This window comes from Carassius carassius, chromosome 9 (assembly GCF_963082965.1).
Source record: "Carassius carassius chromosome 9, fCarCar2.1, whole genome shotgun sequence".
NCBI classification, from domain to species: Eukaryota; Metazoa; Chordata; class Actinopteri; order Cypriniformes; family Cyprinidae; genus Carassius; species Carassius carassius.
In genome coordinates, this window is record NC_081763.1 from 18510658 (window position 1) to 18537099 (window position 26442).

Genomic DNA, 26442 nt, shown 5'->3' on the forward strand with positions numbered 1-26442 from the left:
TGTTGGGGCTATTTAGCTGTTTTCTTGGCTTGTATAAATCAAAAACCAGCAAACTGAGTGAGAATTGTCACGACATATTCATTTATTACCGGTGCTGACTGTTGTGCTACTTATTTTAAGGGTAAATCTCACACAACCTGTCAAAACATGTTCAGGTTGCATTTCAACTCCAAAATCATAATTAAAATTTTGGTTAAAGACCATTTCCCCTATTTGTCATTACTGTATCACATAAATATTTTAATTGTAAATTGAAAATAATGTGGCTATGCAAAATATCTTCATAATACTAAAGCATGCTTAATTTTCTTTTTGGTGTGTGTGTGTGTGTGTGTGTGTGTGTGTTTAATATATATATTGAAAAGTAACCTGGACATGTTTCCATGAGATTCACTTTTTAAAAAAAAAAGTTAAAGTGAAATTCACTCTCTAACATTTACCAGCGGATTACCAACATGCTTGTGTCTAAAAATGGCATGAATCCATGTTTTATTGCCTCGAGGGACTTTTAAATAACCTGTGATTTTAAATGTTTTTCATGGGTTGCTCCTCATTAGCACGCCAGTGATTTTTAACACACAGCTCAAGATATAAAAATATATATTTATTCAGCTCGCAAGCTTTTTCAGAAACCAACGGAAGCCTTCTTGTCATGTAGCAATATATGGAGAGGGCTCAGAGACAACCCAAAGACGAGAAACATAACTGCCAATCAGTGGGTGAGGAGATGAGGGTATGTAGTTTCTTGTTTTTTGCCCTAGGTGGATGTTTCTGTCTAAATCGTGGTTTATTTTTATTGTAGGACCGTGATTAACCTAAAGTGAGAAGGGTGTGTGTGTGTGTGTGTGTGTGCACATGTATATCAATTGACAACTGTTCATTTGAAGCTGCTACATATTGTGCCAACACCTTGTAGACTGCCTTCTCATATATTACATTGGGTTGCACTGTAGGCAAACCAATATCTTTAAGCCTGGTTTTACAGACAGGGCTTAGGTTAAAACAGGATTAGGCCATAGGTTAACTAGGACATTAAAGTATCTTTTATAAATGTGCCTTAGGAAATAGCATTACTTGTGTGCATCTTGAGACAAACAATGGCACTGACATATTTTAAGATTTGTCAGTGCAAGTTTCTTTTAGTTAAAACAGCTCAGACATGCATTTTAGTCTGGGACTAGGATTAAGCCTTGTCTGTGAAACCAGGGGATTGTGTCTATTAGATTCTAAGATCAGGGCTCTGTTCTACGTACCTTGCTTAATACATCTGAGATGATTTGAAAGATTCCAGATCTAGTAATCGTGATAACTGATCTCTGCCTAATTTGGTTCTTCAAATTATTTATATCCGTGATTTCTAGTATTTGTACATGCTTTACATTTTTATTTCAGTGTTGTAGTTAGTGATTCACTTAATTTTATCTTTGAACCAGATTTGTTATGTGACAGCGTTAATAACAGTTTCTTAAGGTCCAGATTGAGTTATGGGCATCTCCTGCGCTCCATCAAGCCACTCCCATAATAGCTTTCAGCACTCAAATTAATGCACAGCTCAGATTAACTGAACAGCATGTGTGTAATGACATTGACATACAGCCAAGTATGGTGAACCATACTTGGAATTTGTGCTTTGCATTTTACTCATCCAAAGTGCACACACCCGGAGCAGTGGGCAGACATTTGTGCTGTGGCGCCCGGGGAGCAGTTGGGGGTTCAGTGCCTTGCTCAAGAGCACCTCAGTCGTGGTATTGAGGGTGGAGAGAGTGCTGTACGTTCACTCCACCCACCTACAATTCCTGCCGGCCTCAGACGAACTCTCAACCTTTGGATTATAAGTTTGAATCTCTAACCATTAGGCCACAACTTCCCCTTAAAAGTGTAAGATACCAATACAATTATAAAGTCATTATTTCACCACAAATACATTTTTCCTGTGCCTACAGTGTTACAGATGATGACTACACAACATTATAATATTTTTTGTATTCATTTTTTTTATTTTTTTTTTATTGTAAATTACTGTCCGTGGATCAGTTGGGTACTCTTCTAATAAAGTAGCAGTGGCTGGGACAGATTTTAAGTATCGGTTCTGTTTACAAAGATGCAACCTAATCCTGTTTACATAAAATAAGCCTGCTCCCGAGCAAAGACCTGTTGCTATGACAGCAACTCCAGGACTTTAACTTTGAAGAACCAAACAATCCTAGATCATGCCAAACCATCAACAATCAAATCCAGCTGACTGAGTTAGCAAGGTATGAAGAACGGGCCCCAGGTGATTGAGACATTCTTTTATCAGAGCCACAATATTTAACATTTTGTGCTCCCCAAATAAATCAAGTTGTGTAAATGAATGTGTTTACTCTTGACTTATATAGCATATAGTTCTGCCTTGGTGTCATGTGTAGGTTTTCTATTACAGCCACAAGGTGCAGTTTTGAAATTTGATTTGAGTTGTAAGGCAAATGGTAAATAATTTTTTTATTTTATTTATATTCTACAGACTCAGTTTGATTTAAAGAGATCATCAGAAGCTATACTTTGCTTGTAAACTCTGGGTGTCGCTGGCGATTGCTGAAGAAGTTATAATTTCTCAATGAATCTTCTATTTTCATGCAATAAGAGATCTGATTCTTAAACACTGATGACTGGTGAAACCGTTTTTATCTATCCAAACACTGCTTTGCTTACCTTTGATGAGTTTCTTTACTTCAACAAAACTTAAATGTCAAATCTTGGGCATAGTCAGGTGTCAAACGTAAAAAAATATCCAAATGATTTTATGATGGAAATCACCTAGCAAGGTCCACTCTTCAGTGTGTATTTATTCTGTTAAGCCTCAACTGCTTTATCTGTGGGCATTTAAGGAAAAATGATATTTGCCGGGTAAATGTTTAGGATTTTCAGAACTGAATGAGAGTGAGGAACTTGTTTACAAATGGCTTTCATAACTCGGCCGACCAACTGTTTTAAGCAAGATGATCAGAACACTGTTCTTTTAAGACACACTATTGTAAGTGATCAGTCACATTCATTGCAGCTTTACTGAACGATTCTACCAGTGGTTTCATTTTATACAGACTGTGATATGCATTTTTTGTTTAATTAGAGCAGCGGTTCCCAAACTTTTTTTCATGCACACCCCCTTCTATGTCCCAACCGGGCTGGCACACCCCCAATCCCCACTTTTAAAAAAACCGCAACAAAGCTTTCTTTTATTGCCATATAAAGAGTCGTGTTTAATCATGCGCAAATAACCAGCACACATGACAATAAAAACATCAACAAAGTTTCAATATAATGCAACAAAGCTACGCACAAGCTTCCACTTTTAAAGGGACGAGTGACAGACACATGCTCAGTAACAGAAAGCACAGTTATTTTCAGCCGCGTAAAAGAAACATTGCAGCAATAGGCTAGGCCTATTAAATGACCATGGAGCTAGCAGCAGCAGCATCTCAACCCGCGGCCCGTCACAAATTCAATTATTATTATTATTATTTTTTTAGTTTTACAATTAATTTTTTTTACATTACAAATGTACTTACGAAATATAAGCTATAGCCTAATGTTTTTTTATGTTAAATTCTTTTGTGTTTCATATATTATTTTCAGACAAGAGCAGACCTACTCGCATAACATTACGCATTTAACGAACACATACAAGCGCCCACTTTGGCAGAATTCAATTCAAATAGTCATCAACAGCCATTAGTTCGGTAAAATTGAGCATCAGAATGAACAAATTTGCTTTTAAGGGGGAGAAAAAAGAAATGTGGAAAATGCCAGCGAATGAACACACAGAAAAAAGAATAGTCGCAGTATCAGTAGTGAATAAGGAGAGTGCTGGATTTTTGGTTTGCCCCGCAACTTACTTGAAGAAGTTCAGGCAAATAGAAACGCCATATATTACGCAGCAATCATCCTTAATTGAAGAAATGTGGCAAAACATCTCTGCAGAGAACCTCATATTATTAAATTCGAAAGTGCTTTCCATATTTGGATAAACATAGGCTACATTTGTGAACGCACATTTTCTGCAATGTCGCGCGTCAGGTCAAATCCTCACTCTCTCTTGGTCCCTCTCCTCCTGACTAACAACTTTATCATAAGATGTCCCACTTGACAGTTTCCCTGATTTCAGCCAGTTAAGCAGATTTATAATATATATAATGGAATGAATGAAACGAGTTGGTACGCATATAGCCTAGCCTGCAGTACATAAAAGAACAGTGCTGTCTTTTACGTTTCCATCGAAAACTAATAAATTATAGATTTTATTTATAATAAAAGTGATTACAAACGAAATGTTTACTGTTCATGTTTTTTATTGTATGGTAAAATCCCACTTAAAAAAAAACAGACCGCCATTTTTGGGAATCCCTGAATTAGAGCATTGATTAACACTGTATTTTGAATCGATGTTTAATTAAATAAACAGTAGTTATATGCACCACTCTGAGTTCTTTTGTTAGTTTAATTGTTAAAATTGAACAAAAGCATAAGCAAAGAAACAAAAGCAATATGAGTACACGTCATGAACTATATCAGTCTATCATTTTCTAGTAGCATGTTGTTGACATCATTTATTTCAGTCCATGAATGATGTCACTCTCAGCTACTCGATATATCCTCTAATGAGTTACATCAGACAGACTGACCACATACATACATGGAAAAACAGAGAATGAAATACTGAGTTGAATTCAGAATTGAGATAAACTAATTGCAAATAAATAAATTCACTTTCAAATTTTCCAAACAACAAAACAGATTTAGGAAAGATTTGCGATTATCATTGCTTATCCAGGGAGACACCAAAGAATCATGTATATAAATAAGTAAAATAATAAAAGGACAACTGGAACACGTCCTGTTGATCATAAATACTGTTGTCTGTCTGAATGTGTGTACCACTGGACCTAAAATTAGCTGAGGATTTTGAATAGGTTATAGGAGACACTAATTAAACTGTCAAAAATAAATAAAACTTTCACAAATAATAATTTGCTTCCTGTTTTAACTATTTATACATTTCTAGGTCAACTGGGCAAAAATATCCCATCATCCTCCAAAACCACAGATCTTACTCTTGCCATATATTCTGTTCCATTATCACCATGAAGCAGTTAAAAGGTCCCTCTTCTGACTTCATCTGTCTTTCTGTCACTGTAGAATCGTTCTTTTATACTCTCTCAAAACCTCTTGTATTTACTGGCAGTTCTTCTGGGGTCCTTGGACAAAATAGCTTAGTACTGATCTTACTGCCATAATTCCATGTCTTTTAGAGAATTTGATTATAATCTGATTGCTGGTTTTCACAGAAGACTGATAAATATTAATGAACTAAAAATTCCATCTGCTGCCCACAACTGAGCCTAACGTATCACTTCAGTGGAATAACTTAAATAACTCTTTCATTCTTCTTAAAATGCAATCCCATCACCTATTGTGCCTTTTTTCGACAGGTTACATCAATGTTACTTTGTCAAAAAATAGACACACACAAAAAAATGGATACCTGCTGGAAAGTGATCACAGGGCAGTCAGTGCTCTCTCCAAGCTGCTTCGCTCAGGACTGTCTTGACCTAAAAGGGAACAGGTACCAATCTCTTCTCTCTCCTCTGGGTAACTGTTTGTTCTGGGCAAAGTCATCTGTAATGCACACCAAAGAGCGGTCCGGGCCTTCCTGGTGCTGCTACACAGGTCCTTCACTGCAGATGCCAACAGAAGGATCTCTGTGAGATGTGACAAACAAAATCTTTTTTTTTTTCACCTTTTAACACAAATATATAAAGTAGATAGTGCTTTAGTTATCTACATCTAAATTAACTAATAGGGCTGGGTAAAAAATATGGATATCTTGATTTTAATCGATTCTCATTTTTACGGAACGATTTTGATTCTTAAATCACAAGAATTGATTAGTCTAGCCTGTTAATGGACAGAACACTGAAGTGCACTTCCCATCCAATATATTGCGATAAGCATTGTGCTTTGGTACTTTTAATATGAAACAAAGTCTCAGAAAAAAAAAATTAAGTAGAAATATTATGTAAATGTAACTTTATTATTTTAAAATCTTCATTAAGTGTCATTTTAACAAATCAGTCAATTCTAACCTTCAAAATTATAGTAATGTACGTTAGTACCTACTGGCTTTGTTTTCCTTAAGAAAATTGGGCATGTACTGTACCTTACATATATTGAAAAGAATAAGCATTGAATTGAATCGGTAAATGAATCGAATTGCAAGCTTGTGAATGTGAATCGAATCGTGAACTTTGTGTCAAAACTCAGTCCTTTTAACAAAGCAAATGTTTTGTTACTGAGCAGTAAAACTAAGGCTGAGTGGGACTTTACCAAGCCCTGCAATCTTTCCACTGTCTCTGACATTTGGATACAATTATCATATTTCTTCCCCTAGTGGCAAATGAATGATTTTAATTGATGTAATGAATGTATAAATATATATAAAAAAAATTACAAATAAAAAAATTACCCCCCAAAATGAAAACACAGTAGGTTTTATTTGGCTAATTAACGTTAATAATGATTTAATAATGCTAAAATAATGATTTTTGCCACAATTATTCTTAACCACCATTTTAGAGAAAAGGTGTTTACAGAATAAGGTTAAAGTAGAAATACATAGGTAATTCTAACCTTGCATTCACAGTTTTAATTAGAATACATCATATCGGGTGGTCACATACAGTCTAGCCACAAAAGTTCAAAAAATTGAACGCATCCGAAGCTCAAATCGGATCCGAAATTTCTGCATTCGCATATGACTGTAAATGAATTACTTCTGGTCTATTACTTGTGGTTTGTCGGAGATAGTGGAAAAGCTGCTTTAAAATTGTGGATACACACTAGTTTATATAAGATCTTGTATTTTTGTACATTAAGTGTATTTCTTGCTTTTGTTATAGTATATGATTCACTTACCCCTATCCTCTCTAAAGAAGGCTGCTGGCTGCCTTTGTCTGCTGTTAGCATTGATGAATTCGTTCTTTCGGCGTGCCTGAGTGATGTAGATGACCTCAAGATGCCTGTCCAATGCTGAGCCGATATTAGCATGAAGTGGAAAACTACGCAACTGTTCCATCTTGCCTAGTAAACCTGCCACCTATAAACACAATGCATTTCTAAATTTTCATATCATCTGGTTAAAAATACTGTCAATTTAACTGTATATGAAATACAAAATCAGTTTGTTGGCAAAAATAGAAATTATACATGAGTAAAATATTTACTTTTTATGAAGTTGACATTTTCTTTTTCCTATCCACCACTACAGTATTATTAGATGTAAAACCTGAAGACAGCATAACACTATGGATGCCAGCAGAATACATTCATTTTTATTATCCTTTCATGATTTCACAAATGTCATGATTTTAACTTTTAGGCAGGCCCACTAGCACTAGTTTGAAAACCTTTTGCAGGAATTGTCTAAGAAATACTGGACTGACCCTGGCCTGTTCACGCAGCTGGTCTGCAATGAGGCGGTCCAGTCTGGAGGGGTTTGGAGGCATTTTGGGCGAAACACTACTGGTCACCACAGACACACGCTTTCCTGGGTAAGTCTTTGTAAGAACAGCTTCAGCCTGTTAGACAGAACGCATTACATTAGTTTCTTACCTCATCGTACTTGAAAACAGGTCAGCCTCCAAACCTCCTGGTAATTAAACAGAATGATTCTCCAAGACAGAATATGAATATAAAGGGAAAGTTTGACAACTCTGTAAATAATTTATTTTTCCATAAATATTTTCCTAAAATAAATCTCTGTTTTGGCTCTAATAGATTGCTGCAGGGATGATGTATTTTATAGTATGACAAAACCCAGAAACAAGTTAGCACTTCCGGTTTCATCACCCTGAGGTAAATGAGTTCTTTTTTTTTTTTTTTGGTTAAATGTCTAAAATATGGTCTATGGTCAACACAAGCTCAAGATATTTAAACTTTTGTTTTACAAATATATATATATATATATATATATATACACCGTATTTTCCGGACTATAAGTCGCACTTTTTTCATAGTTTGGCTGGTCCTGCGACTTATAGTCAGGTGCGACTTATTTATCAAAATTAATTTGACATGAACCGAGAGAAATGAACCAAGAGAAATGAACCAATAGAAAACATTACCGTCTACAGCCGCGAGAGGGCGCTCTATGCTGCTCGGAGCTCCTGTAACCTACCACTGAAAACATAGAGCGCCCACTCGCGGCTTTAGACGGTAATGTTTTCTATTGGTTCTAAATAAATGCGACTTATAGTCCAGTGCGACTTATATGTTTTTTTCCTCATCATGACGTATTTTTGTACTGATGCAACTTATACTCAGGTGCGACTTATAGTCCGAAAAAATACGGTACACACATTAGCAATGCCCCTTTGTGCTTTTTCCCTCCAAGATTTTACTTATCTTTAAAAGGGAAGTTGCTAACAAGTGGCCAAACAGAAAAATTAATCTACTCATTAGTGAACTTTTACAGCCTCTCTATGTTTATAATTACAGTCTTATAAACTATTTTAACTCAATCTTTCAGTGAAAATGTTTTTTTTTTTTTTAAATAAAGAGTTGTCTGAATCTTACTGATGGTGACACTGAAGTAGTTTGTTTCTAGCCTACATTTAGCTTTTTACTTCTGCTGGTTCTATATAGGTTACAAAATAAAGTTGATTTAAGAGAATTATGATGGACATGAATGGGTAAGAATTAGGGGTGTGCACGGATAGTCGAACATTCGAATATTTGTTCTGCTCTAATTATTCGATAAATAAAAATGATATTCGAATTTCGCAAAAAAAAAAAAAAAAGTTCACAATAAAACCTAATTTGGTCACTTTCTGTGATTCTCCACTGCATATTTGAAGGTGTATGCAAGCAAAAAATTATTAATGAATGAATAAAAGGGGCCATTCACATATCGCGCCTAATAAGGCGTGGAAAAGGCTAGGCGCGCCACTTTCTCCTTCTTTCCAAAGCACTCGGGCAGAAGCGCTCCATTCTAAGCAACAATGACGAGCTCTCTCCATGAAGACGCGGAAATTTAAGCAAAGGATAAATGGATTTGTATCACAAAAAAAAAATCGCTTTCAGTAGCTCTGTTACTAAATTTATTTCAAAATGGCAATCCATATACAGCTATGAGCAGCTGTTCCTTCATCTTGGCTGAGCTTTCAACGTTGTTACGGGAAAGGATGAAGCTGAATGTTTAGTTCTTGTCACAGACCTGTGGTGCGCTTGCGGCATTCTGAAAAGTTGAGATGTTTTTAACTCGATGCAGTGCAGACGCGCCTGGAAAAAACGGGACCGCGTCGTACCGCGTGCGCATCGCGACCGCATCGCTTCCATTATGAGCGCGCATACAGTGCGCCTACATTGGAAATAACAAACTTGAGCATGCAAAAGACACGATATGTGAACGCCCCCACTGCGGTCTTCTACAGTTCTTCAAATATGCCGTGGAGAATCACAGAAAGTGGCCGAATTCAAGAACATTGTTGCGGCATCTCTCAAGCGACGAATAAACACAGCTAACTTAGAGAATGCAGTGAAAACTCCTCGTCTCGTGTCTGCCCTAGACCCTCGGCACAAACATCTCAGGTTTCTCGATGAAAACATGAGAGAAGTAAGAAAAAAAAACTTTGAACATTATCAGAACATTTTCCTTGATGCGAGTGGTGCGTCACCAATGATGAAGAGGATGCAATGCCCACTCTTTGGAAAAGGCTGAGCCAGTTCTCCAGCGATGATTACAGAGAGTCCAGCCCAGACGAGTGGGAACAGTTCTTGCTGGATCCATGTATTCCACCAGATGAGGATCCCATTCAGTGGTGAAACGAAAACACGAAGCGCTTCACAAAACTTATTCGCTTAGCACACCGTTATTTGTGAGTCCCGCCAAGGTCTGTGCCGTCAGAGCGCGTTTTCTCCACGGCCGGCCTTATTGTTAACAGACTAAGGAGCCGACTTTCCCTCAATCATGTTTACATGCCCGTGTTTCTTAACAAGAACATTTGAAACAATAGAAAAAACAATAGCCTAATTTCTGCAGGCTGCTTGACGTTTTTTCTTTGTTCACATTTATTTATTTTTTGCTTTTAATCTGTACTTTTGTTTGTTTGCACGCATTGTTAAAGGTTTTCCGCTACAAAACACGATGTGTAATGTTCAAGCTTATTGTGTGTAAGCTTGTTCAAAATGACGGAAACAAATGTTGCTGAAAAATAACGTCCGACTCATTAAACTTAATTTAAATAATCGAATATTCGTTTTTTGTGAGCTCAAATATTCGAATGTGATATTTGTGGAAAACGCCCATCCCTAGTAAGAATCATAAACTTTGGTTGGTCACTGAGGTTATTTTTCTTTTTTTCTTACAAAAATATGTCAACACTGCAGCGCATACCTGAAAATTCATACATGGAACACAAAAATACCTTTATGTCTCAAAAACATCACACTTACTTGCTTTCTCTCTTTTTCCAGCATCCTCCAGTGCTCATAACATTCCTCCAGGTAAAAGTGTAGCTGACCATTGGGACTTCCGAATGCCTTGCCAAACTTGGGTAAAGTCATGTCCGACAGAAATCTGGTGAACAACCCATCTCTGGGTGCTTGGCTTAGCCCAATACATTCTTGTAGATAGGGGCTGAATGGTGAAGTATCTCCATCTGGCAGATGTTCATTCATGTCGATGAGAGGCACAGAGCAGTAGGGTAACTGGGACTGGGGCTGAATCGCGTGGCATACGCTTTTTCTGGGATCACCCATCTGGTAGAGGAATGGGAAAAGTTGTGATGGTGTAGCTTTGGCTGAGTTTGAACTCGCTCCATTGTCTCTCATTTGTCCTCCATACAAACTGCCCAGCCCCTGAAATGGATTCTGCAGGAGTCCTGACTTTTTGTCTGCCTCTTTAGGGAACCCGGGAAGTTTGGGTTTTGGGCTAAATCGCTGAGAAAAACACCCATCGGCCATAAGGCTCAGCGACAACCTGTTGTTCTCTAGCTGGAGGTCAAAATCTGAAATATCTACATTTTCTGCTCCCTTCCTTAAATTCTCAAGACTGACTTGGCCTATCGCACCACGTAGATTTACTGTGTTCCCCTGACCCAAATCAGTTGGGACTCTCGCGGCAGACCAGAACAACTGCTGAGAAGGAAGCAATGGAACAGCCCCTGATGTGCTTGTGAGCTTTGCAAAACTCTGTGATTCACTGTTGCTGTTGGTCTTTGCTGAAATCTTTGCTTTTTTTTGATACTGGTTTAACTGGATAGGCTGGTACTGCTTTACACTGGTTTGAGAGGTGTTGGCTTCTTTGTTTGGGTGAAGGGTTGGAGGCAAGATGGTAGGAGAAAAAGTCTTTAGTGGCCCAAACCCTGAAAATTCATTCGTAGTATAATAACTTTGATTTTTATCCACTACTTGAGCTCTTCTTTGTTCCATTTGGTTGATTGTCACCTCTCTCTTAAAATCTGGTGTTTGAGTAATAAGCTCCGACATCATTTGGAAAGGATGACTCTTCTGCTCTGCAATGATTTCCTCAAGATTCCTTTGTGCTAAAAGCCCATTCTGGGTAGATTCTCTGCAGTAATTCATATCCTGCTCTGCCAAGAGAAAGGCCAGTTTACTGACATCCTGCACAGAGAATGATTGGGTGTTTTTCAGTTTATCTTTGCTCATAGATGAAAATTCATGAAATGAACTGAAATAGTAGTCATCCATTGTTTGTGGAGGGCAGAGAGAGTTGTTGACTGTGTTTATATAATCAAACAGGCAGTTAGTGATGCTGCGGTATCCTTCATCCTTCTCAGGTTTAATAAACTCAGGCTTACCAGCCATGGTCTGGTAGAGGCTAGAGCTTAACACTCTGGGTGTGTTCAGGCCTGGGGGGCGAGGAAGATCTTGAGGAGAATATGTGTCAGCCTCTCCATTACAAGTGGAGAAATTGCAGGGAAGTGCAAAAGAATCAAATACATTACAATTCTGAAGTTCAGCCCCTTGTTGAGATTCTCTACCTTCAGACTGAGGAGAAATATTGCTGACTGGTTTAGGACAAATCTGATTTAATAGGAATCCTGAAATGGGCAGCATCTGTACCTCATTACTGAAGTAATGCATCCTCTCCTCTTTTGTTAACTTTGGAGACCAGACACCTTTCAGACTAGATGGTAGCCTACTAAAAACAACACAAAATGTTTTTTTGTTTGTTTTTTTTTTCCATCAATTTTAAAGAACGCTGATGGATTTTTGGATTAAATTGTGAAAATACTAAAGCTGTCATAACAAGTTTACACAAAACAGTTGATTAAATATTTAACATATTATTATTATTTTAAGGGCATTTATATAGTTTCACACATACAATCACTAAAGTGGTGCACCATTTTAAGTGTCAGTTATGGGGAAAAAAATCCTGTTTATAGGTTAATTATTCATAAATCAAACACAGACAGGATGCACAGCAAACATAAAGTCACTTAAAGGCAGAAAACAGTGTTTTGAGTCATGTAAACTTGTTTTAAAATCCTTTTGTTACTGCATTTATATTGTTTTATTGTATTTTCATTTCCCATGACAAATGTATTTAGTTTTGATGCTGTTTTAGAATCTGATGTTGTTGTGTTTTGAGTTTATGTTGCATAAATATACTATAAAATTGCAAACCTCACGATTACACAAATGCCTCTTATTTATTTTACATAAGAGATATCTACAAGATTAAATACGATTAAATTAATACAAATTGGAAATTAGCCATTTTTACACTAATCAGTAATAATAAGCTTTACAGGTTAATTTCTTTAAAATAAATCAAGAGGGACTTACTTCTCAGAGACATATGAGGAGTATGGGTCTATTGAATCTGGTTCTTCCAAGATGTTGGACACTAATCCATAAAGATCAGCCTCACTCCCACAATTACTGGCATCTACCAGATCTCTATGCAAGATAAACAATATTTTAGTATTTAATAACAAATTTCTCTAGACAGTATTAGCGTGTTAATACGGTATATAACATCCAATTTTTACAGTATTAATATCTATAAATATAAAACAAACCTGTTATCAGGTATGACTTGAGGCCAACTGACTGATTTACAGTCTTCTTCCTGAGTTGGCCAAACAGTGTAAGGCAGTGGTGCACAGTTTTTCTCCGGACAGTCCGACGGTGGGTTGTATGACAAGAATCCGCTGTCTTTGAAGCTATTCTGCAAGAACACAGCGTTTGTTCATAAAAGTCATATTGAGAAGTTGTTAACTGGATAAAATATATACATTTACAATGCATTTTCAAAAATATTTATGGGTATACTATGGACATAAGAAAAACTAAGAACATCCTTAAAATTATCTGTGCAATTTAGTTAGTCTGTTATTACAAATGCTGTCCAGTTCAATAATCTATTTAAATATTTATTACAATTCAAATAAAATGATCATTTAATTTTACAGATCTTAGCAACACGCAACAGACCACTCTTGACAACTTACAAATGCATCTCAATAAATTAGAATGTCGTGGAAAAGTTCATTTATTTTAGTAATAATACTCAAAATGTGAAACTTGTGTATTAAATAAATTCAATCAATGCACACAGCCTGAAGTAGTTTAAGTCTTTGGTTGTTTTAATTGTGATTATTTTGGCTCACATTTAACAAAAACCCACCAATTCACTCAATGAATTAGAATATGGTGACGTGGCAATCAGCTAATCAACTCAAAACATCTGCAAAGGTTTCCTGAGCCTTCAAAATTGTCTCTCAGTTTGGTTCACTAGGCTACACAATCATGGGGAAGACTGCTGATCTGACAGTTGTCCAGAAGACAATCATTGACACCCTTCACAAGGAGGGTAACCACAAACATTCACTGCCAAAGAAGAGTATTCACAGAGTGCTGTATCCAAGCATGTTAACAGAAAGTTGAGTGGAAGGAAAAAGTGTGTAAGAAAAAGATGCACAACCAACCGAGAGAAACGCAGCCTTATGAGGATTGTCAAGCAAAATCAATTCAAGAATTTGAGTGAACTTCACAAGGAATGGACTGAGGCTGGGGCCAAGGCATACAGACGTGTCAAGGAATTTGGCTACAGTTGTCGTATTCCTCTTGAGCCCCTTTCACACTGCACGTCGGACCCGGCAAATTGCCGGAGCATTGCCGGGTTGCCTTCTGTGTGAAAGCAAACACATCCCGGGATGGATTCCGGCATTGAACCCGGATCGGGGACCTAGTAACATTGCCGGGTTCAGTCCCGGGACGAGCACTATGTGAACATAAGCCAGATCTAATACCGTATCGTAGTGATGACGCACGTTATCGCGCAACTCTTTTACCGGCTGTTTTGAAGGAAGATCAACGTTCACGACAAAAAAATATGTGCAAACTATAATGAAGCAGAGATCAGTTAGTTCCTCACTTTCCGCGCTGATGCTGAGATAGTTCACTAGCTTCAGTGAAAGTATAACGTGCCTAGCGTTTTCAACTCGTACATTACGTCACGCCCTGATGTCACGTGTCGTTACTGGATCTTTACGGGTTGTGTGTGAACGCAACCTCTGGTTCTGGGTAATCACTGGTAGAGCTAAGATTCTCTGCCCGAGCCCTTTATAAAGCACGTCACGTGTCGTGCGCAGCGTCTCGTCCACTCGCAGTCTCGCATGCGTGACGCATCACAACTGCTGTGCGTGCTGTACTATTCAGTAGCTTAAGTGCAACATGGAGCTTGAAGAAGCAAAGAAAAAAATTTAAACAGGAGAATTAACTTTGAGCAAGTTTGGAGGAAAATCGGAGGTATGGAAACATTTTAAACTAGTCGTGTGGAGTGGACATTTTAAACTAGTCTCGTGCATTAAATGCGGCACACATTTTTATATATATATATATATAAAACTGCGCAGCTTCCCCGTAGCCTAAATGATCTAGCACAGCAGCACCTGCGGTAAAAAAAAAAAATCTGGCGCCGCCCCTGGTTATAACGGCCCACATATTAAAAATGGTCGGGTTTAAATCGGGCTTGGGCTCATAATTACAGTGAACGTGTCGGGCCGGGCCGGGCTCGGACACAACGTGCTCGGGCTCGGGTAGGGTCGGGCTTGATTTGTTGGGCCCGATCTAAGCTCTAATCACTGGCAGTGTGAAAGTGCAAAATCTAGCGACCCAGGAACAATTGCCGGATCACTTTACCCGTGTATTTGCCGGAATCGCAGTGTTAAAGGGGCTTTATTAAGCCACTCCTAAACCAAAGACAACGTCTCCTTAGCCAAGGTAAGACGCTTACCTGGTCTAAGGAGAAGAAGAACTGGACTGTTGCCCAGTGGTCCAAAGTCCTCTTTTCAGATGAGAGCAAGTTTTGTATTTTGTTTGGAAACCAAGGTCCTAGAGTCTGGAAGAAGGGTGGAGAAGCTCATAGCCCAAGTTGCTTGAAGTCCAGTGTTAAGTTTCCACAGTCTGTGACGATTTGGGGTGCAATGTCATCTGCTGGTGTTGGTCTATTGTGTTTAAAAAAAAAAGTCACTGCACCTGTTTACCGATACATTTTGGAGCACTTCATGCTTCCTTCTGCTGACCAGCTTTTTGAAGATGCTGATTTCATTTTCCAGTAGGATTTGGCACCTGCCCACACTGACAAAAGCACCAAAAGTTGGTTAAATGACCATGGTGTTTGTGTGCTTGACTGGCCAGCAAACTCACCAAACAATGCAGATGAGCTGAAGGCCACTGTCAAAGAAACCTGGGCTTCATACCACCTCAGCAGTGCCACAAACTGATCACCTCCATGCCACATCGAATCGAGGCAGTAATTAATTTGTTGAGATAGTGAATTTGTGGGTTTCTGTTAAATGTGAGTCAAAATCATCACAATTAAAAGACCAAAAGACTTAAACTACTTTAGTCTGTGTGCATTGAATTTGTTTAATAATATGAGTTTCACAATTTGAGTTGAATTACTGAAATAAATGAACTTTTCCATGACATTATAATTTATTAAGATCCACTAGTATATATATTTGTTAAAACCATAGTCATCTAACATTTTCTATATATAATACATAGTAGTTCAAATTATTATGCATTCAAACACACGAGGAAGTTAAATTGGCAAATCTATACAATTAAGTCATAACTGTATTTTTAAATTAATTTATGCAGTAAAGCCACAATTTGAAGATGACGTTCTCACCTGAGGCTTGTTTGTGGAAAAGTAGGAGTCTGGTCCTGAATTATGAAATCGATCAAAGACTGCTCTTGCTCCTTTTGTATCCACACTGATTTTGCTTCTGGCTGCATTATTAACCTTAAAGTATAAGAGTAAAAATTAAACTAACGTTATATGATAACTGACAATAATGATATGACAAAAAGTACCGGTTTTACATGCAGTCAAATGAGGCCTTGTGGGGATTTTCTTTTGCCTGATGTTACGACATATCTGGCTTTACCTTTATAATTAGTTAACTGTTAAACATGAGTCGATATCACTGCCCTTTACTCTCTTTATTATGCTAATTCATATTTTAACTAGGTATGTGTACACCTGGTAATCAGTAAGTTAGGTGCCTGACTTAAAAACAAGCAGACAGAAAATAAAACTTCCCCCCCCTCAGAATTAACGTTAGCTCTTACCTCCATTGAACTTTGCTGGCAGAGGGCCTCTCTCTATAAATAATTTGTGATACAAATTAGAAATATATACTGTTCAAGATTTATCTAAGTAATCAGCAGATTTACTGAGAAAATAAATTAAAGACTACCAATGTCTTTCACATTAATTAATCGGATAAACTCGCGACCTCGCCCGTGTCTCTTCACCAATGCACCCGCGAAGCCGAGAGTTTGCGGTCTCCAGCCTACAACTGTCCCTTTCGTTTCTATTGGCTAAACCCAGAGCCGTTCTGGCTAAACCGCCTTCAATTAGCCAATCATAATCCATCAAATGGTCGCGAGAGGAGACCATAGACAGGAGGAGACCCAGTCAGGCTTAGTAACTGAATAATACATTTAGAAAGTAAGTTTCCAGAAAAAAGAATACATGACATGTATGTTAGCCTCGGGGACATATTTTCTTTAACTGTATCAATTAATTAATTAATTTTCCAATAATTAATACTTTCTCTCTTCTGCTTCTAAACATGTGTCCGTACGAACTGTATTAATACTATAAATAAATGCTACATGCATTTCGTTATATATTATTATCCTTAATATATCACTGTTATTACTATTATCAGTATTAATAACCAACTTAAGTTTAATCTCATTTTTTAAATGTGATTTATTTTATTTTAAAACAACTCAAAAGAAAATTAAGAAATGAAACCTACGGTGAATGTTACTAACAACGCATAGCCACAAGATGTCACCACTATCCATCTCTAGATAGATAGATAGATAGATAGATAGATAGATAGATAGATAGATAGATAGATAGATAGATATATTTGTGTTTTTTTTTTTTTTTAGAAAAGAGAATTTCCAAATTCGCGTCTTCATTCTTCGATACCATAACTTCTTACCCCACTAAAAAAAATGTTTTAATGCTCTAGGTTTTCAGATGACTAATGGCATATGAACGATTCAATTGGTCTGAAGACCTTGTGATTGGTGTTTAGAGTAGAAATCTGTTTCAAGACCCCCGAATTCCTCCTCCTCATTCACACTCTCTTCAAAGTCAGCAACAGGCAGCCCAGGGGGAACTTGAAACAGTCTGACGGACAAAGCGGGGAAAGTCGTGCTGTCGCTCCTGCGCTCAACAGATATTCCTTACAAAGTATGCCGTTTATACTAGCTCGCGAGTGTTTTTGTTTTCTATTAGCAGATAATATGTCGCCCAAAGCGTAGCTTCTGAACTCACGTTTTATTAAGTGACAGTTAGACGGAACTTTGTGGGACAATGCAGGCGAGTGCAAGTTTGTGTCTGTTTTTGGCACTGGTGTTGCAGTGCTGTTTCGTGGCGTCTGGACAGCATCACGGAGATAGTCGGATAGCCTTTCCCGACCATGGCTTCTGTCAGCCCATAACCATCCCCCTGTGCACAGACATCGCTTACAATCAAACCATTATGCCAAATCTGGTCGGACACTACAACCAAGAGGATGCTGGGCTGGAGGTCCATCAGTTTTACCCACTAGTCAAGGTACAGTGCTCTCCTGAACTCAAGTTCTTCCTGTGCTCCATGTACGCTCCAGTGTGCACGGTTTTGGAGAAAGCCATCCCGCCGTGCCGCTCCATTTGCGAGAGGGCAAAGCACGGCTGCGAGGCCCTCATGAACAAGTTCGGCTTCCAGTGGCCAGAGCGGCTGAGATGTGAACATTTCCCCGTGCTGGGAGACGGACACATCTGCGTGGGCCAGAACGACTCCGTGGCTACAGTGTCGCCCGTTCACATGCCCGTCCCAAGAACGCCTGGTATTCAGCTGTACTCTTCGTTGGACAAACCGTTCCGCTGCCCGGCAGTGCTAAAGGTGCCTTCCTACCTCGGTTATAAGTTCTTGGGCGAGCTGGATTGTGGTGCTCCATGTGAGTCCTCCAGAACACAAAGGGTTTATATGTTCTTCACGGACCAGGAGATTGAATTTGCCCGGATTTGGATCCTCATCTGGTCCTCCCTCTGCTGTGCATCAACCTTATTCACTGTGACCACGTATTTAGTGGACATGCAACGATTTAAGTACCCAGAACGTCCTATTATTTTCTTGTCCGGCTGTTATACCATGGTTTCCATTGCGTATATCGCTGGTTATTTTCTTGGGAACAAAGTTGTGTGCAACGAGGGCTTTTTTCTCGATAGTTATAAAACCATCGTTCAAGGTACGAAGAAAGAAGGCTGTACGATTCTGTTCATGATGCTGTATTTCTTCAGTATGGCGTCTTCAATTTGGTGGGTAATCCTGTCTCTCACTTGGTTCCTGGCGGCTGGTATGAAATGGGGCCATGAGGCTATCGAAGCCAATTCACAGTACTTTCACCTGGCTGCCTGGTCCGTTCCGGCTGTAAAAACTATTAGCATCCTGGCCATGGGACAAATCGATGGAGAGGTGTTAAGTGGCGTCTGCTTTGTGGGCTTGAACAATTTGGATCCCTTGAGGGGCTTTGTGCTGGCCCCGCTCTTCATCTACCTCTTCATTGGCACCTCGTTCCTGCTGGCCGGCTTTGTGTCCCTGTTTCGCATCCGCACCATCATGAAGCACGACGGCACCAAAACGGAGAAGCTGGAGCGCTTGATGGTCCGCATAGGTGTCTTTTCGGTTCTTTACACTGTCCCGGCCACCATCGTCATAGCTTGCTTTTTTTATGAGCAGGCCTTCAGGCAGCACTGGGAGAAGAGCTGGATCAGTACGAACTGTAAGAGCCTGGCCATCCCCTGCCCCATGCATCCCACTCCTCACATGACCCCCGACTTCACCGTCTTCATGATCAAGTACCTCATGACTCTCATTGTAGGGATCACTTCGGGATTCTGGATCTGGTCGGGGAAGACGCTGCACTCTTGGAGGAGGTTCTACACGCGTTTGACCAGTAGCGGACAAGGGGAGACCAACGTTTGAAACTGGAGATCATGGTACACATTTTCATGCAATGATGAATTTAGAAATACTAAAACATAACTAAGTGCCTTTGATCCTCAGTATTTTGAAAGCAGTTACACTTGTACACTTATTTTTAGACTGTCAGAGACTTTCAAGTGGAAAGAGAAATGGGACGTAAACTACTTGAATTCCCCAAAACAAACATGGCCAATTTGATACCAAGTGCAGAAATGTTTTCCTCCCCCATTCTGTTGACCCCCCGTTTTAAGCTCATAAGCTGCTGGCCATAAAAACTCAACTTGGAAAGTGAGATTGCAGCTGGGAATTCAACAAACGACAGAGCAATGAGAGCCATGGGGGGAGGAGAGCTTGAAAGCTTGTCATCTAATATACAGCAGCCAGTTGTGCTAAATGTAATTACATCATTGTACATAATATTTGTAAAAATCTGCATTTGAACATAATTATATATTTGTATTTAAGCAAATCTTCATTTTTTTGTGTTTCAGAAATTGGTACTTGATACTAGTATCTAGAATATTTTATGCCACTAGTCTCTCTTTCATGTCTTCTATACTCACGTTGGTCCCTCTGTTTCGAATTAAAGTTGTTGTAAATAATACTCTTCTCTTTTTAAACTTTATTTAGTTCAGAGGTAAAAGAAAAACGTGTTGTGGATTCAAAGGAGTAGTTCACCTAAAAATCTGTAATCTGTCATTTACTCACTTTCATGTTGTTTGAAACCAGGACAAGCGGAAGACGGAATATTGTTTTAAAAAATTGTTTTGTCTTTACAATGAAAGCCAGTGAAGTGTAATGTTGTTTTTGATATTGATTGTAAGGACAAAAAAACATTTCAAAATGTCTTTTTGTGTGTTCAACAGATTGAAGGTTTTAGGTGTGAAACAACACGAGAGAATAAATGATGACAGAGTTTTAATTTTTGGATGAACTGTCCCTTTAAGCAGGTTTTTGCATAAAAGCAACTGCAATAATTCAGTTATTCAAATATGTAATCCATATGTCTGTAATTGTCATTCATTTTTCTACCAGATCTTAAAACTGTTTTTCCACAAAGACTATCCTAAACCCAGAGATTGGAACGGTTGTATGTGAGTCAGCGAGAGAGAGAATGCTGCTTTTTTTACCCCTCTCTCTCGCTCTCTCGCTCTCTCTTGACTGTAGTGTGAAAGAGGCAGCCGTTGAGGAGAAAATGGTTCTTGCATGGTCCTGGGAGCTGAGGCATGCAGCGAAAAAATGGAAAGCACATGGTGTGTGTGTTTGTACTGGTATATATGGTTTATGAGGACACAAATGTGTATAATGATGGGTACTACAACGTAAACACTTCCTGTCCCCCCGTAAAACAAAAGGCTTAAAAAAAACAGAAAACTGTGTTTTATGAAATTCAAAAATTGCCAGTAGTTTTCTGTAAGGGGTAGGTTTAGGTGTAGGGTGATAGAAAATACAGTTTGTACAGTATAAAAACCATTACACCTAGAGTCCCTGTAAACAACAAATGCAAGTGTGTGTGTGTCATGCTCGGCACCACATACAATGTTTGCTTTCTCCCTTTACACCAAATCTTATTCATTTAACATGCACCACTCTCTGTGTGTGTATTTCATACATTTTTACGTTTTTAATTTCACCACTTTGTATCTACTAGAATTTATACATTAAAATGTCCATGAGTTAATATTGTTTAACATATACAGTATGTCAATGTATTAGGGAAAGTGTATATAAATATGCTGTCAAAAGTTTTCTTAAATGTTTAATGCTTTTTGAAGGTTTCATATGCTCACCAAAGTTGCATGTAATGATCAAAAAGTACAGTATAATCAGTAATAATGTGAATTATTAATATCATTTTAAAATAACTGATTTCTATTTGAAAATATTCCTGTGAAGGCGAAGCTCTATTTTCAGTATCCAGTGTCACATGATCCTTCCTAAATTAATATGCTAATTTGATGCTCAAGAAACATTTCTTTTAATAGTCATGCTGCTTAATATTTTTGTGTAAACCATGATATTTTTTTCTGGATTTTTTTAATGAACAGAAAGCTCAAAAGAACAGCATTGGTCTCCAATAGAAATCTTGTATAACATTATAAATGTCTTTACTACTTTTGATTAATTTAATACATCCTAGCTAAACAGAAGTTTTAATTTATTTTCAAATAGAAAAAAAAATACAGTTTTAAATAGTGCAGTTTCAGGTCAGAGTTCTATTAGTTTTTTTATGTCAACTATATTCATGTTCTCAGCAGATGCTTGCTTACAAAAGCAACTAAGAATAACTAAATTCCAGGATCTCAAAATAACTGCAAATATATTTTTCTCTGTCTACATTATCTTCAAATCATCTGTGTTTTGAAAGAATAAATAGCCATGATGATACTGTACTGTACATTCCACACTCAGCATGTTTACAATGCCAGTGATGTGAGTTTTCTTTTTTTATATTTTAGTTTGATCAAACAAACTTTTGGTGTCTGCAACAAAATGTACTTTGCATCAATGATTCTCAGAACCCAGACTTTACAATGGACATCAAATGGCAACCAACCCAAAATTGTTTGATGTACTGTATAAGAGTAAGAAAAGTGTCCTAAAAATGAGACTTTGGTATTTATTTATATGACCCCTGAAATACAGCTTAAGCCATGTTTAGTCACAGCCCACCAGCTGAGAACCGCTGCTTTGCACACACACGCTCTCCATTACATCTGTTAAACACACAAACACATAATCCTGGTATGTAGCAGAGCTGATAGAGGGTACAGATACCTCAAATAGTACGGTGGCAAACTAGAAAGCCCAGCAAACTGTGTGTTCATGGAAAATGTTGTGTGTATGTGTAGATATGAGAGATATGTTCTCTCCTTCAGAATAATCTCCCAAACATTTAGTCAAACGCAAATGCTCATACACACAGACTTGCAGCGCTGGAATCCTTCTGAAAGATACAGACCATAATTCAATGTTTATTTATTTTATTTTTTGAAGTTTTACATATTGTAAATGAATTAAATTCATTTGCTCATTACACATTAAAAGTGGTAACATTAAAGAGCAATTTTACCCAATTTAACCAAAATTTATGTATTTAGGTTAATTTAGTGATATTATTATATTATATAATATATATAATATTTTTTTATTTGAGTAAAACCAGTTAATTAGCAATAATAATGGTAAAATAAATATGTCCTCTCTTTTCTGCATTTTACCTTTGCTCTAGCTTGTGTATTACTATAGATTCTAATTTAAACTTGGCATTGTTTACAAACGATTATTATTGGCTCATTTGTAAGTCTCTCTTGATAAAAGCATCTTCTAAAGGAAAAAAAAATGTAAATGTTAAAACATTTGTTTCAAAACAGAATGAAAATTCTGCAAATGTGTCAAGGTTGACCACATTAATTAAAAACACAAAATATATATTCATAAGTGTTCATCTAGTCAATATAAACATAATCGATTTTAGGTAAATTTTTCTTCAGCATATTACGTTGTTTTCTAACCATAAACTTCACTATTTTTTTGCTTAACAAGCAAATAAATAAATAAACTTTCCAATGAAAAATAAATCAATAAAGAAAATCTATATAAATAAACTATTTATAATCTTACACACAAAGAAAAAAATATATATGTTTGTGTGTGGGTGTGTGTTTTTCTTTCTGAAAACAGTTAATGTTTTACCTCTTAAGTGTAATAATTATTTATATATATATACACACACACACACACATATCATTTATTTACTTCTGCACTGCTTATGGTTTAAGTAAATTCTGTCTCTTTCATTGAAGTCTCTATGAGTAAGAACATGCAATTGTGCTGAAAACTCACCTCTTTCTAATGATCGTACTGAATATTTTTTTGAATATTTATTATTGCTGACTTCTCAGAAAATCTCAGAGATTGTTGTTTTACTGCTGATAGCTCAACAGTGCCTTCAGATCTGTGCAGAAGGTATTCATGTCTCTCCCTGCAGAATCTGTCATCACTTTCATTCTTCTTGTGGCAGATGCTTTGATTCCTCGGGGGATACAAGAGAGATTTAGGTTAGATATAGCATATGTACTAGATTAGTTACAGGAGATATAAGGGTGTTTTATGACATATGATATTTATAGGTGATATAAACGATAATGTGTTGGTGTGGATAGAAAATAATGAATTTCTGAGTGTCTTTTTGGTTTTAGTATTATATTGTTTTCTGTGTTTTCTTCAAATTGCTATACACACCCAGTTCACTCTCTCTCCCACACTTTTTTCTTAGATGAATGTAGGGAATGCAGTGAGCCAGTGGCCAAGTATAGAGCATTGCTCTGACTGTACTCTATGAATTTGGCTGGCTCAGTGACAGCTTATATTCTGTGTGTGTGTGTGTGTGTGTGTGTGTGTGTGTGTGATGGCTGACTTGCCTAGACGTTGATTTTTGATTATGGTCCAAGCTGATTGCAATCCCTGTTTGCCTTTCCTACCAAAGAGGGAGGTGGAGGAAGGCATAAATGTAAGAATGAAACAATGGAGTAATTAAACATTGGATATGGCTGCTGGAGTGGAGGGTGAAGTGTGCTTTCCATGATGCTTTTGTGCGATCAGTTGAGAAAATAATGTGGGAAACTCAGCAATACTGGAATGAGCTCCATTTTTCCCACTGTATATTTTGTCCAGGATAAACAAGAAGCAAAAACGTGGCGAACAGAAAACTGTTGTACAGAACATTTAGCCTTTAGCCTTCAGGCCAATAATGAAAACAGCAGCCACTTTCTGTGTTAACATCGGTTGATAGAAATACAACTTTTCACTTCATTCTTCATGTTAGCTCGGGTCCTTTAAATATTAACAGATACAGATTTAAATTAAAATTGGATTATTAAATAATGAAAATGTAATTAACTATAAGTGTTTTTATTGTTAGTTCATGTTAGTTCAGGTCCATTAAATAACATTAACCAATACAACTTTTATTTTAATGTATTAATAAATGTTGAAATTAACATTGACTAAGGTTAATAAATGTTTTCATGTATTGTTCATTGTTAGTTCATGTTAGAGTAATGTACTAATGTTAACAAATAGAATCTTTTTGTAATGTTACCAAAATGATACCAGATAAAACACACACACACACACACACACACACACACACACACACACACACTTCAAACTTTAGGAGTATTATAGCATATAAATGTCATCAAAGCAAAAAAGACATAGACTTAAATGCAATCTCTTAAATGAAATCTCATGGCAGTGATACTTCCATTTGTGTTCTTCCTGCTGTAACAGAAGTGGAGGAATAGCAAGGGAATTGGCTCCATGCTGTTGGCATGTGTTACAAATGTTGATGGTTTGCCAAAGAGGCTTTACCTTAGTATTAATACTGAGCTAAGCTTCACTCTTCCCAGACTTCCTCTGTCTTCACTCACAGCTTCTGTAAGAGACACATGCAGATCAAAGCATTTTCTCAGAACTTCTCGTGTATTTCACTCAAAGAGGTTTTTAAACATGTTATGCTATGAAGCATGCTAAATGTGAGAACAGACATAGCAAAGGAGAAACTAGACAAAACAAACATTTATCAGCTTAATAGAAAGTAAAAAACTATGGGTTTAGAACTTATGGTGTGTGTGTGTGTGTGTGTGTGTGTGTGTGTGTGTGTGTGTGGGTGTGTGTGTGTGTGTGTGTGTGTGTGTGTGTGTGTGTGTGTGTGTGTGTTTATGCTTGTTGAATTAAATAGCCTTTATCTTCTCTGCAGGGACATGAAGGGACAAGCTAAATAGTGGGCGAAGGAATGCTAACCATCAGGTCACATACTGATTATATCACACACACCCGCTCACTCATTCCACTCGCCTCTTTATATACAAATGGGAAGAAGCTTGTTTTCCTGTTTCCACCTTCCTCTGTGAGAATTACTTCCTGTGCAGAATTGAAATTATTGTGACAGAGACACTGACATTGACACTGTTCATGTAAGTGTGTGAGCACATGTCCTCTTTTGTGGGGAAAGTCCTAAAAAGAGAGAGAGAAAAAGAAGGAAAGAAAGAAGCATTCATTCAAGCAATAATGTCAATAAAGACAAACATATTGTTCCAAAATATTTATTTTTCAAATAAATGCTGTTATTTGATCATTAAATAATCCTCCAAAACGTATCACAGTTTCCACAACAATATATTTATATATATTATACAATTTTATAATAATTTATAATGTTAGTGTACTTCTACATAGAAATTTCAGTGAAACATTAAATGCTCGGCAAAAGTGGAAATATTTCCACTTTTCACAGATTACAGAAATGATATCTGTACATGTGTGTTAGCTTGCAGGCATATTTATCTTTGTCTTAAAGTAAGCCTCAGTCTGCGGAAGGATTTGCCAAAGGGAAGTCTTGAAGAGTGTGTATGTGTGTGTGAGTGTGGCAACAATGGCTTGTGCTACCAGCTGCTGTTACGACAGCTGTGTTATGACTGTTGTGCCTGTGTGTTGTGTGTGATGGCTATTTACAGAGAAGGACACCCAGAGAGGATAAGGATGGCCTTCTGTGTGAGCTTGCAACTTAAAGAGCTGAAGATCAGCAATGGCAACAAATTGAGCCATTGCAGTGGATGAATCAGTGGTGGATGCCAAATTTGTACAAAAATTACAATATTGTATTTATTATTGCATCCCACTTGTGTCAACCAAGTAATCCACTGCACATCTACACTAAAAAAACCACCTATTTCAACTGAAGAACTTTATTTATTATTATTATTTATTAAGTCAATCAATCAATTTTTTTTTTTTTTGCACAATGTATTCATCTTTAGGTGACTAGCTATGCAGGGAAAGTCCATCCAAATGAATATGAATATTCT

General features: G+C 37.4%; 3 protein-coding genes and 1 long non-coding RNA gene across 8 annotated transcripts in view; 2 read left to right on the forward strand and 2 right to left on the reverse strand.

Moving 5' to 3' along the window:
* Nucleotides 1-814, forward strand: part of LOC132148713 (coiled-coil domain-containing protein 43-like) — a 1973-nt gene extending 1159 nt beyond the window's left edge. Inside the window, exons 3-4 of the mRNA XM_059557413.1 lie at nt 659-733; nt 803-814. Of these exons, the coding sequence (XP_059413396.1) occupies nt 659-733; nt 803-814 (87 nt within the window). The remainder of the gene's footprint in view (nt 1-658; nt 734-802) is intronic.
* Nucleotides 1-16871, reverse strand: part of LOC132149148 (meiosis-specific coiled-coil domain-containing protein MEIOC-like) — a 20454-nt gene extending 3583 nt beyond the window's left edge. Inside the window, exons 1-10 of one of the 5 annotated variants that reach the window (XM_059558124.1) lie at nt 16792-16865; nt 16651-16683; nt 16208-16321; nt 13086-13234; nt 12850-12963; nt 12121-12196; nt 10489-12045; nt 7479-7613; nt 6952-7132; nt 4387-5738 (exon numbers count right to left, since the gene is read on the reverse strand). In XM_059558124.1, coding sequence (XP_059414107.1) covers nt 5536-5738; nt 6952-7132; nt 7479-7613; nt 10489-12045; nt 12121-12196; nt 12850-12963; nt 13086-13234; nt 16208-16321; nt 16651-16656 — 2535 coding nt within the window. In that variant the 5' untranslated portion in view covers nt 16657-16683; nt 16792-16865 and the 3' untranslated portion in view covers nt 4387-5535. Of the gene's footprint in view, nt 1-4386; nt 5739-6951; nt 7133-7478; nt 7614-10488; nt 12197-12849; nt 12964-13085; nt 13235-16207; nt 16322-16650; nt 16684-16791 lie in introns of those variants that run through there. The other 4 variants (XM_059558122.1, XM_059558123.1, XM_059558121.1 and 1 more) reach the window with 4 other exon arrangements.
* Nucleotides 16872-17683: 812 nt separating this feature from the next.
* On the forward strand, nt 17684-19606 carry LOC132149150 (frizzled-2-like). Its single transcript, XM_059558127.1, has one exon. It carries the CDS (start codon nt 17918-17920, stop codon nt 19568-19570), a length of 1653 nt encoding a protein of 550 aa, XP_059414110.1. The 5' UTR covers nt 17684-17917; the 3' UTR covers nt 19571-19606.
* Nucleotides 19607-22232: 2626 nt separating this feature from the next.
* Nucleotides 22233-25185, reverse strand: LOC132149157 (uncharacterized). The gene is made up of 3 exons (XR_009435001.1): nt 24947-25185; nt 23417-24050; nt 22233-22517 (listed from the first exon to the last, which is right to left on the reverse strand). It is a non-coding gene; the product is annotated as an uncharacterized LOC132149157 (long non-coding RNA).
* Between the last annotated feature and the right edge of the window lie 1257 nt (nt 25186-26442).

Coding starts and splice junctions, on each gene's coding strand:
- LOC132149150 (XM_059558127.1), top strand. CDS start 17,918: ATGCAGGCGAGTGCAAGTTTGTGTCTGTTTTTGGCACTGGTGTTGCAG.